Source organism: Triturus cristatus, chromosome 11 (genome assembly GCF_964204655.1).
Source record: "Triturus cristatus chromosome 11, aTriCri1.1, whole genome shotgun sequence".
NCBI classification, from domain to species: domain Eukaryota; kingdom Metazoa; phylum Chordata; class Amphibia; order Caudata; family Salamandridae; genus Triturus; species Triturus cristatus.
Genome location: NC_140594.1, coordinates 126,505,798 through 126,525,033, shown reverse-complemented (window position 1 = coordinate 126,525,033; position 19,236 = coordinate 126,505,798). Strand labels below are relative to the sequence as shown.

Genomic DNA, 19,236 nt, shown 5'->3' with positions numbered 1-19,236 from the left:
ATTATAGATATAAAATACATTTATATATATATAAAATCTCACAACAGTCTTGCCCTAGTTCACTTGAAATACAACATCCGAGTGGAAATGTTACATTTGTGACGACAAATTCATATGTGAAAGGGCAAGAACTCCTCTGACTCAGTGCCTGCAGGTTTTTTTGTGTTTTTTTTTTTTTTAGAGTCACCTCAGACCACAGGAAATTTTTGGGAGCTCTGAAAAGAAAGGAATGGGGAAGGGATGGGATGCGGCTGCGAGGAGCTCTTGAGATTTGATTCTGCCCACTTCTTGCAGATGGGATTCTGGTCCCCAAGTCCTTGAGGTTGCTACAGAAGATTTGTTCTTCGTAATTCCATTTGTTTTCTTTCTCCCTCATCGGTTTTAGTGTTTACAAGGTCCATAAGTTTTTAAACTCTCCTCTAGATTTCCCATGTCCTCCCGTGGTTAAAAGTCTGAAGGGTGTGAAGGACGGGAAGGAACGCCGCTGCCGTAAACGTTCCTCAGATCTGTTACGAGGAGGAGCCGGAAGTGCAATTCCAGAAACATCAGCTTTTTTCCCTAAAACAGTTAATTTATATCAGATCCCATGACCGGATCTCAATCCAAGTACCAAGTCAGCATTGGAGGGGAAGAAAACACAGGAGGAGCAAGGGGCCTGGGTGCACAACCCGCCACTGCATTCAACTCCATCGGTGCGTGTTGCGTGCCTTCATCCGTCCTGCCTCCCATCATACCTCCAGAAAACGGGAGGGGCTGGTCTTGGTGTGGAAAGGTTCAGACCACATTCGGCGCAAGTCACCCTAAAAGCAAAGGACAAAAGTTTGTGCCATGGATTAAAGAAGCAGTATATACCTACATTTTCTCTAGATCATATGGAGAATGTACCAAAATATGAACCCGCAGCACATTCTGAATTGTTTATTACTCATAAATGCACATGAAATCAGGTCTTATCTAAAGGCTGATCTACATTACAAGAATCCATATTTCTTCCAAGCTTAAACTTTCACTCAGGCAATGGGATATGAACTTTTTTTTTTTTTTGAACACTTGTTTGCATACATAAAAATTCCAGGCGGAAGTGATAAATAAGATGTCTTCTGCAAGTGTTAAGCTGCTGTGTTTTAAATTAGTTATAGTATTAGGAAGCTGATCAACCAGGATCTCCACTTGCCCACTAACAGTGGGCGGCAGAAAACCACAAAAAATTGAGTGAGTCTACGCAAACCCCCTTCATCCGCTATGCCTGAAATTAGAAATGTGTAATCTTAAAATGGGTGCAATTTATGGAAAAAGAAATGTCAGAGAACTGCACTATCCATGATCAACCACCTCTGCCAATGTCCTCTGTAACCATTCGTCTAGCTATGACCTAGTCCAACACCTTTCTACATACAGAGTTTCTGGGACAAATTTTACCTTTAAATTTAAGTAGATCTTAAAAACTGTCAAAACACAGTAGCGCAGGTGTTCATCACCCAACCAACTGATTCCCAAAGTCTGGCACAGGATAGGACTAGCAAGTATTATACTCTAAAGAAGCATTGAATCCACTTTAAAAACATTGCATTTCAGAATACGAAAGTACGTTGCATGATAGTAAATTCTCAAACAAGCCAATAACGGAATGTGCATGAGAGCTCACCTTTAAGTAGGCCATAGTAAGGAGTGGGAGTAGGGTGAACGGTACCAGATAGAGAAGGGCTGGCTGGGCAGCTCTGTGGATGCGAGATGCCACAGTTGCAGTAAGGAGTCCTGTCGGGAAGAAACAAACTTTAAGCGAAAGCAAAACTCATTGGTTACTTTGATTCTTTATGACTAAGCAATAGTTCCTTCAGGAAGTAGGCCATGGAAATACATTCTTTGCCTTATGATTTGCATACTATATCTATAACTAGACAATTTAGAAAGCATCCTGCAGAAATAATCCACTCATATGTAACAGTGAAATCATGAGCTGTAATCTGAGGCACTGTTCCAAGTTTATTTGTTTGATTAATTAAAATCTCACAAAAATAAAAATAAAAAATGCCTAAAATATCACCAAGTAAAATAAAGGTTAAAAACACTATATGCACAATTATGTCTTATAATAAAATACAATACACAGTATATTTTAGGATACAGTGAATAATTAATTCAAATGTTACCCCTCTAATTGTTTTCCAACGCATAACATTTTTACAAATGCAGAGTTCATAAAGATATCTTTAGAGTTTAGGCATGCCATCAATGCTTGCCTACATGTCCTTACTCCACGGTCATTAAATAATCTCTTAAGGGTAATTTTTCTTTCAATTTCTAATTCAGGGCAAAGACATAATAAGTGTATAATTTTTTCTTGTCCGCATTTACATAACCCACATTGTGGTCTCTGCAGTGTTCTTCCATGTAGGTAAATGACATAAACCCCGCATTAAGCCAAAACGTGCTCTGATAAAGATTTATTTTTCTGTGACCATGATGTTTCAAGATATTCTTGGACTTTTTTTTATCATCAATCCGTTTATAATTGGCCATGCATGTTTTCTTTTTATAAGTATATCTTTGTCTTTTATCAGCGACAGTTGATTAGTAAGTTTGTTAATTGTTTTTTTAAAACTGGCCTGGGTAATAGTATTCTCCCAAATCGGTATTACACCAAATTCCTCCTTCGCTTTATTTAGATAAGACCAGGCCTCCAGTTTCCTATTGTTTTTGACTTCTTGCCATAATAGCTGGGACATTTGGTTTTCTTGATCGTTTTTTATTCAGTTCCACACTTTAAGAGCTTGTCCCTTTCTTGCATATAGCTGGTTATTTATCCCAAAATCCAGCCTCACTTGCGCTTGTGAGGCGTTATTTGGCAGACAGAACAAGATTTTATACGTTTTTGAAACTGCGTTAATAATCTCTGCATCTCTCCCGTTCTGAGGCACTGGAGTAAGTGGATGAACAAGGGGATGAGGAACGTACTAAAGACAAAAAAGAAAAACTTGCTAACCTTTATAGGAAGTATACACAACACTTACTTTTGTGGCTGATCATTAGGAGCTATTTACCTCAAGAGTCAACTAGCAGGCAGACCGAACCTCAGATCTGGATGACTCATCACATTCTTTGTTGCTTACACTTAACAAAGAACAAGGGCTGGGTCATGGATCTTTGAAAGACACCAACTCTGAAGACGAAACTTACAGGTAAAGGACTTTCTTCTCCAGTACAGATCTTTAAAAGATTCACATGATTTTGAACGGTAGCCTAAGAAAATGGATCACCAAAAATGTAACACTTTTTGATCCACTACAGTTTAATTGCATTATTTTTACTACTATTCTAGCTGGCAACGAGGTCGTGTAGCTTGCTGATGGATTTCAGGCAATAAAGCACATCCATGTCTGTTAATCCTCAGAACTAAAACTAAAAAGGTTTATATATTGTCGTTTAAACACCAATTTACATGCAAGCAACACCTTGTAGTTTGGGCTTCGACCTGCATTGCTCTTTGGATCGAATTTATAAAGTTTAACTTTGCAGTAGTGCGGATAGCACTTGACAACCAACGAAAAAAGTCAGATTTGCGCAAAGGATCAAGCAACCAACAATTACAATGCTAACACTACAAAGTTCTTTCAAAAGATGGAGTTGCAATAACTGCTTGGTTTTTGCCACATAATCGTCAACCACGACCATCAAAGTCCTCTACTAAATGTAGTTTTAAGCCTCCTGTATCTCAATGCCCCTCACTTACAATCTCTAACAAAAAGACATGTCCTAAAAGATGGAAGAGAAAAGGATATAGGCTTTGTTGCAAGATTAGACAAGCTGTGTTAACCAGAAATTAAACTAGCTGGCCAGAAACGTATCCAAAGATGTGCATGCAAATTTATGTAATCAAATTCAGCCACCAATAACTATGTATTCACTGATTTCAAACACTATTAAAAACTAAGCTATGTTTTGGATTCAAACATGCAAAAATTAGCCCGTCATGGTTACAAACGCAGACAACACGTCATAACTCCAGCCCAACCTGCAGCAGGCAGCAAACACGTGCAGTGCCTGGCAACAAATTCTCCATGCATGGCCAATGGAATTGGCCACAGGGCCTGGCCTTCAGCCAGACCCTACGACCATGTCGCTGCAGTCAGCCATTACCCACAGTGCTGAAGGGTTTGCTCGCAGAGCTTGGCATATGACCTGGCCGCTTTTTATTTATTATTTTTAGATTAGTGGATCTTAGTTTAGAGCTGTAAATCCAGGGTAAGTATCATGCTCAGGGTACCACAAATCTCATTTAACCCCTTGCATGCCCGCCCCTTTCCCCGCCCAGTGCCGCGCTTTGCATTTGCGGGCGGAGTTCATGACGAGCTGGACTCGTCATGGGCACAGCGCCACTGCAGCCCATGACGAGTCCAGCTCGTCATGGGCACTGAAGGGGTTAAGTTTCTCAGACCCATGTTTTCCTTAAGCAGGTCTGTGGTTTCAAATTTATATCTGCGATGTATGGGCTGGAGGGGCTTGACCGGAGTTTACAATGCCAAGAGATGAAACTTGCCGGGAATCGCAGTATCTTCTGGGATCTGCAGATCTCTAACCCCTACAATAGCGGCTATGGTCTGCGATACATGTCTTGGGAGCACGGACTCCAGCTGCCATTTCAGATGTTTTGGTCCCAAGAATCCAAAAAAGGATTGGCGGATCCCACGACTCAAGTTAGAATTTTTACTACTGTAATGTTCACTTCATGCCTGAAATGGCCAACACAAGATACATTTCTCGCCTTGCTGTAGTCAGTCACTCAGATTTGCAGTACCAACTCCAGAACTGCGTATCCGAAAGAAATAGCTTCCTCATCCAATCAGATAATTTTTTTTATTTCTGGATTCAAGCATACCAAATGGCACAGGTATACACAGGTGTTAACCCTTTAAACCATACATTTTGTTTTTTAAGTTGAGCAGGATTTAATCTCAAAACCTACAGAAAGGATTTACACCTAAGCATCAAGACTAGTCTTTCTGAGTAAAGTTTCTTCACTTTGTAGATCACAGCCATAAAGCCCCTTTACCCAAGTTTGATTATTTTATATCAAATTCCCATTATTTAATTACAATATGGGGCCAGCTCTTAGCACAGAACCAAACAGATTCAGGATAAATAAATAGCCCGACCCCTGCTTTAACAACACAGGCTGTAAAGGATAGTGACCTAAAACAATGACAGTGCTAAAATAAAATGTGTAAATTAAATGAACAGTTAAGGACCATAAGAATGTGCTCAAGGAGAACATTTGGGAAATATCAAGAGTTAAAAAATGCTCTGAGGGATCCTACGAATAGAGCACCGTGGAGTTATTAGGACAGTCTTGAATTTGAAGGTGTCAGCTTGGTTCACACTGATCCGTTTAAGAGAAGGAAGAATGAAATGGAAGATAAATGCTTCCTTAAATTCCTTTTATTTGAGCATTTCTTATAATGTGCGTGACTATAGTTCAACATTACATTTTCAATTGTTGTTACAGATATTGCTATGCTCCTCATAATGGAAAAGCCCCTCCTTCCTCTCAATGCTAGTGTGACTTCTATTCATTACTAGGTAACAAGGTATTTGGCAATGTTTTTGTGTTTGTCTCCGTTTCAGTCAAACAGATGCCCAAGGAGGGCATGTGATTTCTCTTCTGTCTTTAACAATGTACTATAACACTGGTTCCCAACGAGGGAAAATCACCCCGTCTTTGAGCAGGTGCCTGCTCAGTCTTTCAATTGCCATTGTGTGCCATACTCTGTTGTATCAGAGGTTCAGTATAAAGTGCATTTTCTGTGTCCATGAACTCACCATCACCATTTTACCTACTACTAAACACTGAAAAATCAATCAGTGATCATTTTCTACTGCTCAGCCCTTTGCACCTCTTTTTGTTTAAGCCCCAGGATGATCACTCCGGATTCAATCTATCATATAGCCTACTGTTACTTTTACTGCCTCCAGTACTTCTGTCTAGTAAGTAACAAGCATTGGGAAAGCTATTGGCTTAGCCAATGTGTTTTAGCCATGTTGTGCACCAGCCTAGCGTATAGTGTCATGGCGACTCAGAGTGGGGTAAAGCGTCAAAGAGTGGAGTGTCCGAGAAGAGTGTTGTAGAATGCATGAATGTGTTGGAGTGCCGTAGAGTTGAGTAACATGTAGTGCAGTATCATAGAAAGTTGTAGAGTGGAGGAGAGTTGGGATAAAGTGTGGCAGAGGGCCGCAGAGTGGCCGGGAAGAGGGCCGCAGAGTGGCCGGGAAGAGGGCCGCAGAGTGGCCGGGAAGAGGGCCGCAGAGTGGCCGGGAAGAGGGCCGCAGAGTGGCCGGGAAGAGGGCCGCAGAGTGGCCGGGAAGAGGGCCGCAGAGTGGCCGGGAAGAGGGCCGCAGAGTGGCCGGGAAGAGGGCCGCAGAGTGGCCGGGAAGAGGGCCGCAGAGTGGCCGGGAAGAGGGCCGCAGAGTGGCCGGGAAGAGGGCCGCAGAGTGGCCGGGAAGAGGGCCGCAGAGTGGCCGGGAAGAGGGCCGCAGAGTGGCCGGGAAGAGGGCCGCAGAGTGGCCGGGAAGAGGGCCGCAGAGTGGCCGGGAAGAGGGCCGCAGAGTGGCCGGGAAGAGGGCCGCAGAGTGGCCGGGAAGAGGGCCGCAGAGTGGCCGGGAAGAGGGCCGCAGAGTGGCCGGGAAGAGGGCCGCAGAGTGGCCGGGAAGAGGGCCGCAGAGTGGCCGGGAAGAGGGCCGCAGAGTGGCCGGGAAGAGGGCCGCAGAGTGGCCGGGAAGAGGGCCGCAGAGTGGCCGGGAAGAGGGCCGCAGAGTGGCCGGGAAGAGGGCCGCAGAGTGGCCGGGAAGAGGGCCGCAGAGTGGCCGGGAAGAGGGCCGCAGAGTGGCCGGGAAGAGGGCCGCAGAGTGGCCGGGAAGAGGGCCGCAGAGTGGCCGGGAAGAGGGCCGCAGAGTGGCCGGGAAGAGGGCCGCAGAGTGGCCGGGAAGAGGGCCGCAGAGTGGCCGGGAAGAGGGCCGCAGAGTGGCCGGGAAGAGGGCCGCAGAGTGGCCGGGAAGAGGGCCGCAGAGTGGCCGGGAAGAGGGCCGCAGAGTGGCCGGGAAGAGGGCCGCAGAGTGGCCGGGAAGAGGGCCGCAGAGTGGCCGGGAAGAGGGCCGCAGAGTGGCCGGGAAGAGGGCCGCAGAGTGGCCGGGAAGAGGGCCGCAGAGTGGCCGGGAAGAGGGCCGCAGAGTGGCCGGGAAGAGGGCCGCAGAGTGGCCGGGAAGAGGGCCGCAGAGTGGCCGGGAAGAGGGCCGCAGAGTGGCCGGGAAGAGGGCCGCAGAGTGGCCGGGAAGAGGGCCGCAGAGTGGCCGGGAAGAGGGCCGCAGAGTGGCCGGGAAGAGGGCCGCAGAGTGGCCGGGAAGAGGGCCGCAGAGTGGCCGGGAAGAGGGCCGCAGAGTGGCCGGGAAGAGGGCCGCAGAGTGGCCGGGAAGAGGGCCGCAGAGTGGCCGGGAAGAGGGCCGCAGAGTCTCCGGGAAGAGGGCCGCAGAGTCTCCGGGAAGAGGGCCGCAGAGTCTCCGGGAAGAGGGCCGCAGAGTCTCCGGGAAGAGGGCCGCAGAGTCTCCGGGAAGAGGGCCGCAGAGTCTCCGGGAAGAGGGCCGCAGAGTCTCCGGGAAGAGGGCCGCAGAGTCTCCGGGAAGAGGGCCGCAGAGTCTCGTGTCGCAGAGTGACAGAGAAAAGTGTCGCAGAGTGACAGAGAAAAGCGTCGCAGAGTGACAGAAAAAAGCGTCGCAGAGTGACAGAGAAAAGCGTCGCAGAACACCACAGAAAAGTGTCGCAGAGCAACACAGAAAAGTGTCGCAGAGCAACACAGAAAAGTGTCGCAGAGCAACACAGAAAAGTGTCGCAGAGCAACACAGAAAAGTGTCGCAGAGCAACAGAGAAAAGTGTCGCAGAGCAACAGAGAAAAGTGTCGCAGAGCAACAGAGAAAAGTGTCGCAGAGCAACAGAGAAAAGTGTCGCAGAGCAACAGAGAAAAGTGTCGCAGAGCAACAGAGAAAAGTGTCGCAGAGCAAAAGAGAAAAGTGTTGCAGAGTGTCAGAGAAAAGTGTTGCAGTGTGTCAGAGAAAAGTGTTGCCGATTGTCAGAGAGAAAAGTGTTGCCGATTGTCAGAGAGAAAAGTGTTGCAGAGTGTCTGAGAAAAGTGTTGCAGAGTGTCTGAGAAAAGTGTTGCAGAGTGTCTGAGAAAAGTGTTGCAGAGTGTCTGAGAAAAGTGTTGCAGAGTGTCTGAGAAAAGTGTTGCAGAGTGTCTGAGAAAAGTGTTGCAGAGTGTCTGAGAAAAGTGTTGCACAGTGTCTGAGAAAAGTGTTGCACAGTGTCTGAGAAAAGTGTTGCACAGTGTCTGAGAAAAGTGTTGCACAGTGTCTGAGAAAAGTGTTGCAGAGTGTCTGAGAAAAGTGTTGCAGAGTGTCTGAGAAAAGTGTCATGGAATGGAGGAAGTGGCATTGGGTGAAGTGGAGTAAAGTGGCATAACAAACAGTGGTAGAGTGGCAATGGGTGTAGTGGAGCTGTGTGGAGTGGTGAAGAGGGGAGTGGAGTAGAGAGGATTGTCGTAGAGTGGAGTGTTGTGGAGTATGCATGGTGAGGTAGCGCATTGCCAGTTGACAACACATTTTCAACTGTAATGACCAATAAATTTGTACATACAATTTTATTTAAAAAAACAATACAATGCAAAAACGATAATGTGTGAAAATGGTATCACTGTGGTGTATTGTTGTATTAAAATGTTTGTTTCCACCACAAAAGAATTACAAAAACAATTTGCTTCATATGTGCCTTCCTAATTCTGAAATATTTGCACTTTTCACTTAGACATTTACATTTTGCAGGAAAATAAACTTTCCTTTCCTATCCTCAGTATCCAGCAAGATTGTCACATAAATCCTCTCACTTCGAAGTCAGACTGATATTTAAGCACGAGATTTTAAATCGCTGCCTATCCCAGAGAAATTTAAGATTATGGTTACCCTGGACCCCTACATAGGGAGACTTTGAGTGAATGATTTGACAGAAGAATATTTTCTCGTAGCTGATAGATGGGAGAACACCCTACAAGGGCCTGTTAGAGGAGACCAGAGAAATTGAATCTCGAGCGTAAGTAAATTACAGGAGTCAGATTGTATATGGTGTAGTAGATCCAGTTGTGCCATGTAGAATGTAATTTGTACATTAGATCATATACAGGTAGCAGAAAATAAGGTGAATTCTGCTGCTGAAATGAATACATCATCCAATTTCCAGGGTGAAGCTTGAATGAACTGAAATAGTCTCGCTAGCTCGTCTTACAGCGCGTTCACAAGCAAACTACTGCCTAGAGCCTAATTAACACGGGACATGCAAGCAAGCGCGTACACCAACTCAAATCCGCCAAGAGCCTGTGCATGCCCATCTCCTGTCCCACTTCCGAGGCAAGTCAGCAACAATAGATCTCGCTGGCGGACAGCAACGCTTTGTGCTGCGTTCGCCAGGCGAGACCTAAAAAACACAAGGACCGATGATAAACAGACTATGCTCCAGTAGAGGGCCTAAGACATGCTGGACAGCCTAAAACAAATAAAGCCAGCAAATAGAAGGGAAACAAATGTGAGTAACAAAGCCAATGGAATGCACTGGGGGGGGAATGTTTTCCCAGGGAAGCTTTTACAAAGTCCCCAAGAAGTCCTTTTGAAACCAGATCACTGTGCTGTCTGGTAGGCTTCGATCTAAAAAATATCAGGAAGGTCGCCATATATTGATAAGGTTATCCTTACCCTCACAACCACTCCAACAAGTGCCATCCAACCCATGTACATCTTATATAATATGTATGGGCTAAATAACAGTTAATTATTATCTTGATGGAGAATTCCCTTTGTAAACATGTTTGCTAAATGTGGTTATATCTCCTCACATTTTTTTGCGTGTCTTATAAGACATACATAGACTTCTCTTATCTTCTCTGCTTCCCTCACGTAGTTCCATTGCTTTGATTGGGGGTCCCCCCATCAGTACCTTGTACAGTTAGGATACAACTCCCTTACTCCTATTCATTGTAACCATCTTTTTTGACTTGCCAAATTTTTTATGTCCGCCAGCATAATGGGAGTGTAAAAAGCCCAATGTCATAATTGAGGATTTCCAATAACACTGTCTGTAACCTGCACATCTTTTACAGACTTATAGTACAAATCTGGCCTTTTGGTCCTACATTCTCCGTCTTGTAAGGGCTTTTAAATCTTGCCCTACTTGCTAATGTAAAGTCTTTGTTATTGCGTATGGGTGAGGTCAACGGTGATGGGACTGTTGTCAGCCATTTGTTAAGAGCTACAGTAGTATGTTTTATTCTTACTGGCAGTGCTTGGAAAAGAAAATAATCTTGGAATGGTCACCATCTTAATTGTATCGATTTTGCCTGGTCATAAAATGTATAAGGGTGTCTATCTCAAACCTTTGTTGACGTAGTCCACAGGACGGGTAACAATGGCCTACAACAGGGCTTGTAAAGTTCTTACAGGTGTATCCACTGTACATCAAAGAATGGCGACTATTCTAAAAGGGACATCCTTGGTATCTGCTCAGTTTCAAGAGCGGTTTAGATTTTACTTTTGAGGTTGATTTTGTATTTGGTGACTCCTCCAAATGTTTTCAGTAGTTTTATCAGTGGGGCCAATGAACCTTGCACAAAACCTAGTTCCCTTACATATTTTTAGTTTCTCTGAGAATCCCATTTACCGTGTTCTTGGCAGAAGGGCATGTACATGGTGCGATTACCATCCAGTTCTGGTCTCTTCCAGTCTTAATATCACCATCACCTTCAATAAATACCAGCTTACCCTCCTGAATGCTTTATTGGAACCCAGAGCCAGGCAAATGACATCCTTTTTTGTTCGCTTTCTCAGTGATGTGAAATACCGTCTGATACTGTTGAAATTCTGTCTCGGAAGAGTCAGATTGTTCATCCAGGATAATGTCTAGGAGCATTGAGGAGAGGTAAGTTTCAAGAACTATCTGGTACAATTTTTTATTCATATTTAGTTGGAGCAAGATGGGCATCTTTCTCTTTTTATAGGACTATTTGCATTGTAGATGGAGGTTGGGAGGCTTTGCCTTTCTTGTCTATTGAGCGAAACACAGAATTGTTTAATTTTATGACAACTCGCACCTCTCACACCATTATGGGTGTTAAGTATTTCCTCTGGGAGTCAGAAATCACAGCTGGAGGCTCTCCAAAAATATTTGGCTTTGTTTAGGACTCTGTACATTTTGAGTATATCTTTAAGAAACCTTTCAATATTGTTCCCTTTCTCATAAAATACAGGTTGTCCACCTTTCCCTTTGAGCATGAATATCCTCTCCATTTTGCTTGCTCTTCAACGCTCTTGCCAGCAGTGAACTGGCTTTACCGTCAGATTTGTAAGTTTCGTATTTTAGGTGCAAAAAAGCTTGTTGACTGGTCTAACAGCATGTTGAGTTACTACCATTAGATCTTTATCACTTCTCTGAAGTTTGTTCTGCTGCTTGAGACTTCAGGCGTTTCTCCTCTGCTACCTCTTAGTGTGTCACTGATTTTGGACAATGCTCCTATCTTAGCCCTAATCAGCTACCCTACCAATTTAACCCTCACAAACGAGATATCAATACTTGAGTACATGTGGTGTAAGTGAAGTCTTTCTTTGGTGCGGAGCCTACTAACTTTTATAGTGCTACTGCGTCTGGGGACATCAAGCCTATCTGCCTTCAGATTTTTCCCATGTCCCATACTATAGATTCCCCTTCATTAAAGCCCTGCCACGTATGCAGCAGTGTTTGTAGGAACCCTTCTTGTCCTTGATTCGGGGCATATAGTGCTGCCTCCATTATTTGTGTCATCCCTAGTCTGCAAGTAGCTAAGACGTATTGGCCCAATTTGTCAATTAACATTTCTAAAACTGCCACTACAGGTAGCCCTTCAGCTAGATCACCACTCCATCAGTCTCATTTAGTGTTTAACGGTGCATTTTAGTTTGGTACTTTTTCATTTTAAGTCTGTTAGGGCTTCCCCTGTTGCAAAGGGGCTCCTGGAGCAGTACAATGTATGTAGAACCTCAACTTTGGAGTGAACTCGTCGTCGTTTTTCCCTGGAGTTTAGTACTTGGATGTTAAAAAATTGACAAGCTGAAATACCATTGCAGGCTATTTTGTCTGCTGTTCACAGTCTACTTAGCATCTGCGCTGCACATCTGAAGTTTGATGCCTCCTTCCTCCCTGCCCTGCATTTCACCCACTCAATACTGCAACAAGAATGGTAAATATAACTAACCGCATTCTATAAGTGCAAGGTAACTTTTACATTGTTGGAGCCATGGTCAATGTGAGAAAGTGCCCTCTTTCTGCATGGCTGCTCCCACTTTTTGCTGAACTGCTGATGTGCTTTGACTGAGTGTGCCCTGTGCTCCTGCCAATCAGGTACCCAGGGGCCTATGTTCTTTCCCTAAAACTGCATTGAAGACCAAATCCAATTGTCACTCTCTGGCAACAGGTCAGTCCCTGGTAAATGGTACCACAGGTACCCAGGGCACTGTGACCACGGAAGGCCTCTAAGGGCTGCAGCACTTATTGTGCCACCCTTAGAGGTCCTGTACCTTTACACACACACTGCCTTTGCAGGCAGTGTGTGTGTCACTACGAACTCCACAGTACCATAATGGCTGCCCTGAAACCCCCAAACTGAGAAGTTTGGTATCAAACATCTAAGCACATTAAACCCACACTGATGCCAGTGTGGGATTTAATGAAAAATGCACACAGAGGGCATCTTAGAGATACCCCCTGAAAAACGACTACCACTAGTGTCCAGGATGAGTGGCTGCTTTCAGCTGCCACCACCAGACATGTTTCTGGGCCCTAGATTGAAAGCCTGCTGCTCTCGGGGGCCTGAAACAATGTACATCCTGGGACGAGGTGCCATGCCTCCTCCCCAAAGATGGGCAGGGTCCACGAAGGGGAAGCTTCAAAGGCTTGCCACCTTTGTGAGCTTCCCCAGTCCTTTTGCTGCTGCCAGCAACTGGTCACCACCGGTTCTGACCACCACTTTGGGCAGGACAACCAGTGAGAAAACAAAGTGAGGTGTGCCCACCTCTGCCAACCCCACCCCTCAAGTGGGGGAGGCGAGGTGAAGCACAACTCTCAGCCGCCGCCATCTTCCAGATGGGGGACACAGCCAACCAGGGCGAGGCTTATGGCCCCCTCCACTGGAGGGTGGCGTAATAGGGGGTGTACCCACCTCTGGGAAGGGACCCATTAGTCCCAAACTTTTTACCTACCTGTAACGCCCCTATATCTAGTATTTAGGAGGCACCCCTGAACCTTGCTTCCTCAGACAAGAAACTACAAGAAAAAAAGGAGGACTGAACAGCCGCACCGAAGCGAAGAGGATAACATTGACTGTTTTTCTGTGAAAAGTTTTAAGTGTGGAGTTGGAAAAACTATAAGTCTCTAAAACTGTAGCAAAATAACCAAAACACTTTAACTTACCTATTTACAGGAAATGTCCCAGTGCAGTATCCAGGTACACTGCACTGTGTAAGAAAAGTAATCTGTAAAGTAATCTACTTGACATTCTACTAAAAAGCCAATACAAAGTATATGTACAATATTTCAAAGCATTGCATTACTAGTAGTTCTACTGTAATTAAACCAAAAGTATATATACACAACTGCATTACAAACTGTATTATTACTGCAAAGTACTTCTCACTTACCTGTGCCAAGCTTGCTTGGTTCTGGAAAATAAAATAACTAAAAGAATATTTTTATACAAAACCAATTGGTCTGAAGTTCAGTCTTTGAGTGTGTACAACAAATGCTTAACACTACCCTCTGATAAAGCCTTACTGCTCTACCACACTACCACAAATAGAGAGTAAGGTGCTATCTACTTGTACCTCTGCCTATCTTTGGGGTGCCACTGGACTCTGTGCACACTATACCTCACTTTGGTATAGTATATACAGAGCCAGCCTCCTACAGGCATGCATGTATTTTGAGACTTCTGTTCTCCTATCACCTATGCCTCTTGTCTCCGATCAGTAAATACTGAATTAAGTGATTATAGAGATATTAATAACTCAGCAGTGCAGAGCTCCACCTCTAAAACATAGTTCTAAACACTGTTCTTGGCCTAAGTGTGAATGACACAGTATTTTTAGCTGTGGTGATGGCCCTTAGTTTAGTCTCATCTATGTCATAGCTGCCCTCAGTCACTGAGCAGTTCTCACCTCAACCATCTATATAGTTTATCAGGTGATGTTTTTCTTTGTCCTGACCTTGCATGTTTGGGTTGTCTTGTTGCTGTTTCTTCTTGTTCAGTGTTCAGACATATGGTTTTCAGCTACTGACTGTGGAAGTCCATTCCATCCAGTGGAATTTGATTCCAGATGAACGAATCGAATGTGGTGCTTCGTCAACCCCTCTGCTATAGGGTGAAGTGGTTGCATCTTGGTTTGCTTGGGCCAAGTCCATTAGCAGGAGAATCTTGTGTCCTTTTTAAATATGTCGGATTTCTGTCCTTTTCACCTTAAGTAGGAGGTCCGTTTACTGTTATGATGCCAATATATCTATGGATCTTCGGTCTTTATTTTCGCCCTTTTAGTCAAGTATTTTTGAAAAATAGCAGCTTTGTGTATTTCCCGATGTTCTGTTCAGCTGCTTCTGAGATTCTTTTGATCCTACATTGCAAATGTGAATGCTTGGAAAATCAAGCCCAACGGGGCAAAGTGTGGAATAGCATCTGCTCTACCTCCTCCTTGAGTAGGTCAGTCCTTGCTTGGTCAAGGGCTGAAAAGCTTGCTTTGTCTAGTACCCTTTGGTCTATTACCTTCCTTCTTCAGTAGGTCGGTCCTTGCTAGTTCAGGGGTTGAAAAGTAGCCTATACGGTCCATATCTTATCTAATAGAGGTGAAAGCCTCAGCCAGGCCCTTAGGAAGTACTGCCATTTTCTCTTCAGATCCTCTTTCCACACCAAACGCATATCTTGTAGCATGGAAGGGAGATGTTCTTTGGTGAGGTGGGACTGGGGGTGAAGGGGCTCCTCCTTTCTAAGCACTGTGCTTGCTCAGCTACCCAATTCCCCTTGAGGGTCTGCTCTCCTGGGTGCGTCAGATTTCTGGAAACACTACACTGGCTTAACTCCTGTGCCATGTGCAGTATCCAGTTTGTGGCATTCGCATCACTGATTGTGACTGATTTTCCTCTTTAGATGCAGTAATGCAGGTGGACAGCCACCTGGGATGCTGTGGTGTGAATGTGGTAGTACTAGTGCGGCCCCCATTCTGGACCTAGAGTAGTCCTTTTCTCCTCCAAGCAGCGTGGTTCACCGGGTATGTGTCACATCCCCATCACTTTTACTAATCTCGGTTTCCCCCCTTGCAGAGGGCTCAACTAGACAGGGTTACCTTTGCTTGACAAACCACAAGTGGGTCCTTCCTTTCACCTCACTTAAGCTCCTATCTGCACAAATGAGTGGGTAGTACCCAGGCCTGTCTTACAAAAGGACACTTCAGTCAATTGTATTTTGGGGGTTCTAGCTTTGCCAGCTTACTAAATGTTCACAGTTTTGGAACAGTGTCCCAAACCTCACTTATTTTTGGATGCTGCAGGAGGGCTGTGTTCATTGAAAGCCGTAATGTACCGGGCACCTCCTTCACAGTATGAATTCTAATGGCATTATTCACAGACTATGGATGAGGGTACATGGGGGGAAGCCGGGGTATTTTACCTCCTTGCATGAGAAAAATAAGTAGATTGATGGCATGGCCCAAATGCCTTAACATTTGTGGATTTATCTCCCATTCATCCTTGTTGAGGAGATCTACATAATCATGAATCACACCTCGGTGATGTTCTCCCCTGCACCTCCCTCTTGCTGCTCCCCCTCCCCTTTAACATTTCATAGCAGTGCAGCTTTTTTTGAGGGGGTAACTTTAAATCATGTTGCACAACAGCTTGAACTGTTGTGATCCATGTCTAAAAAAAACATTGACAAAGCCAATGGATATCGCAATGCAAGACTTACTGGCTTTTCCAATCCTTGTTTCTCTACCCTGGGTCCACCATACAAGACTTAACAGAGTCCTTACAATGGTTTGTGGTTTGAAGCATACCAGCAACAGTGTTGTATGGTCAATTTAACAGAGTTTCAGCTAGGAAGTAATTCTCTTCTACATGCAAGACTACTTTATGATGCTACACTGCTCTGGTAGCAAAATGGCAGTGAGGCCTTTACATGATATGGCTAAGAATGTGCCATCCAGAAGATCCATTCTGTAATCCTGCCATGTAACCGTGTGGTAATCAGAGGCATCTAAGTTTTGATCTGCTGGCACTATGTCAGGTGTTTGGTCTTGGTCTCAATCTGCGTACACAATTCTGGTGACAAATGTGGGCCAGGGGTAGATACCAAGGTCTTTTTTTTTAAAATGGGAAAGCCCTTAATTCTGAAACTGCCTCCTCAGAGGTGAGTTTCCTCTCCTTTAAGAGACCTTCAGCTGAAGAAAGCAGTTGTGCTACCACACGGATGATCAATGTATATTGTGCATTACATAAAATATGGTTGTTCATTGTCTTTTGTAAGAGGTGCCAGTGTGATGGGTGTCAAGAGAGTGATCGACTTCAAAACCTGTTTTGGCATTAGAGAATTGACATCCTCTCGGTATCTGGCTGCCAGTTTTGAAGTATGTACAACATCAAAAACATCTAATAGTTAAGAACATTTTCAATCATTGTGGGCAGTGCCGATGGCTGATGATTTTTCAGGGGTGGTTCCTCAGTAAACGGCATGTTCTCGATACAGCTCTTTGACAGGGAGCAAAGGCTTTGCTCAATGTCAAAGTACTAAGAGAGGTTCCTTGAGGGGGCATTGATGTGCCTGGTGTCTAAAGTTGAATCTACACTCAACAACTTTGGAAAGTGTTGCCAAAGGGGTCTTGGTATTGCCATACAGCTGTATTTTGGTGATTTTATGATTACAGGGTGGGCAGAATTTAGGTGTGGTCTCCATGCACTCTGTGCCAAACGAGTCATTATCATAATACCTTCCGTTGATTCACTGCAAAAGTGGTTGACAGTTCTGGGATTTACTAAGCAAATTTTGCCCTTTGACCGTTGATCTTCCGAAGCAGTGGCACATTTCTGTACTTTTAGAAATCAAAGAGCAAAATCTGTAACTTGTAATGTTATGAGCTCAACACAAGATGATAGTGTGCAACGCATATGATATACGGATACACATGCAGCAAACATGTATCTAATGTGGTGTACTTGAAAACTTGCCCTGAATCCAATCCTCGTTTACCTATGTTGGATTCACCGGTGTTAAGGCATAGCATCCGAGATAAAGGATCACTCGAGATTCCTATTCGCTGGTCGGAGGAAACGTTACTTGTAGTCCTAGTTCTGTGCTGTAGGAATCTTCACTGAAGTAATGATCACCAGAATAATTCGTCACTGTTAGCGTGAACCACGGGGCAGGTTTCACAGATGGATTGTCCGTTGAATTATAAACACAGCGTGTTGGGGGGTGTGTATGTGTATATATATATCCTGCAATGCAGCATCTGAGACCAAAAATGGTGAAAGTGTATAACAGTCTAATTTGGCTGTAATTTACAAACAGCTGTTTAGTTCAAGTCCCTAGTTTTGTTACGAGAAAAATAAAGGACCTTCCGAAAGTCTAATGAAAGGAGTGTGTTCTGCTGCTGTAGATGAGTTAGGAAAGAAAATAGTTAATTGCTCGATTAATATGGAAATTAGAAACTGCCTTTGGAAGGAAGAACAGTTGTGTTCTCATAACCAGCATATTAGCATAGAATATTGTATGCAGGTCTCTAAAGACAGTAAGGTCTGTAAATCTTTCACCTCTGAACGGAAGCAATGGAAACCAACAAGGATGCATTAGTTTTGACAGAATATTTAGTTCTAATGCTGGTAAGGGTCTTCTGACAGATGGGAAAGTGGAGTTGTTAGGAGAAACAGGGTCTTTAAAGAAAGACATTAGATTTACACATTTTCTACAGGCCAAAAATGCGTTCAAATGAACTTTTAGAAATGAGAATTGCAGTTTGGATGGAGCTAAAAGAAGCAGATAAATTATAAAATCCTCTTGACAAGTGATTAGATCTGTTTTTCTGACAGCATATCCAAAATCTTTTCCATTTCTTGGAACATGTTCTTGTAGAAAGATGCACTGCTTCCTTAAAATTCGCGAATGCTGGTGGAAGACTGAGTTGCCCATGTTTAGGAACATGCTGCCAAATTCAATGATATTAAACTCCGGTTTAATTTTGCCTTTGAAGTCTGGTCATGAGACTGGGCTTGTCTGGGGCTCTCCTGTCTAGTTGGCGGGACATCTACGAAACATCCAGATACCACCAATGTCTCACCTGCCTGGAGCTATTAGGATCACCTTTTCAGCTGTAGTTACAGAGGGAATGAGATACTGGTGGAAAGGCATACAGAAATCATCTTGACCAGTTTGTCAAAAGGGCATTTGCCCAGTAATCCGGATTCTGATCATCTGGATGCAAAGTCTCAGCATATTTGTGTCACTGCGAAGAGTCTTTTACAACATCACGATCCAGGACCCACTCAAGATTTTTATCGCAATATCGACTAAGGAAGTATGTTGCGAATATATCACACCATGGAATGTGTACCTCTGTTCACAAAAGATTCCTGACTAGGGCCCAATGCCAAACTATCTGTGCTTGCCTAGACAATGGCCTTGTTTTGGTATTTCCCACTTTGTTCAGGTAATGCATGATGGTGGTGTTGGTTTGAAACAGTATCTTATTCTTCTGCACGAAAAGAAGGACGGTTTTGAGAGTTAGATAGACCCAGATGGCTTCAGATGGTTGATGTGATATGAACTTTCTTTGACCATCCAGTGCCCATGCATCGACAGATGATTCACATAAGCGATCCCCCGATGACCCTTTCTGGTATAAGCATGAAGCTTTTAATGAAACAGCGATGATCAATAGGAGCATCCGATAACAATGTTCCAAGAAGTTCCCACGGTCAGATAAATTATAAAATTTCCAAACAGGATACATGTGACCATATACACCCAATCAGTAACAATCCGGCAGCAATATTTAGTAAGTACTATTACTGCAACAGGCTATGCTTACATGCTGTACAGCATGCGATTACAGTGGAATGGGGGCTAGGGATGGTTGAGCCACCCT

The 19,236-nt window shown here is 44.3% G+C and overlaps 1 protein-coding gene across 1 annotated transcript in view; it reads right to left on the bottom strand.

Annotated features, from left to right (window-relative positions):
- Positions 1–136: 136 nt before the first annotated feature.
- Positions 137–19,236, bottom strand: part of SPPL3 (signal peptide peptidase like 3) — a 327,309-nt gene continuing 308,209 nt past the window's right edge. The window contains exons 10-11 of the mRNA XM_085636155.1: positions 1,646–1,755; positions 137–800 (exon numbers count right to left, since the gene is read on the bottom strand). Of these exons, the coding sequence (XP_085492281.1) occupies positions 729–800; positions 1,646–1,755 (182 nt within the window). The 3' untranslated portion in view covers positions 137–728. The remainder of the gene's footprint in view (positions 801–1,645; positions 1,756–19,236) is intronic.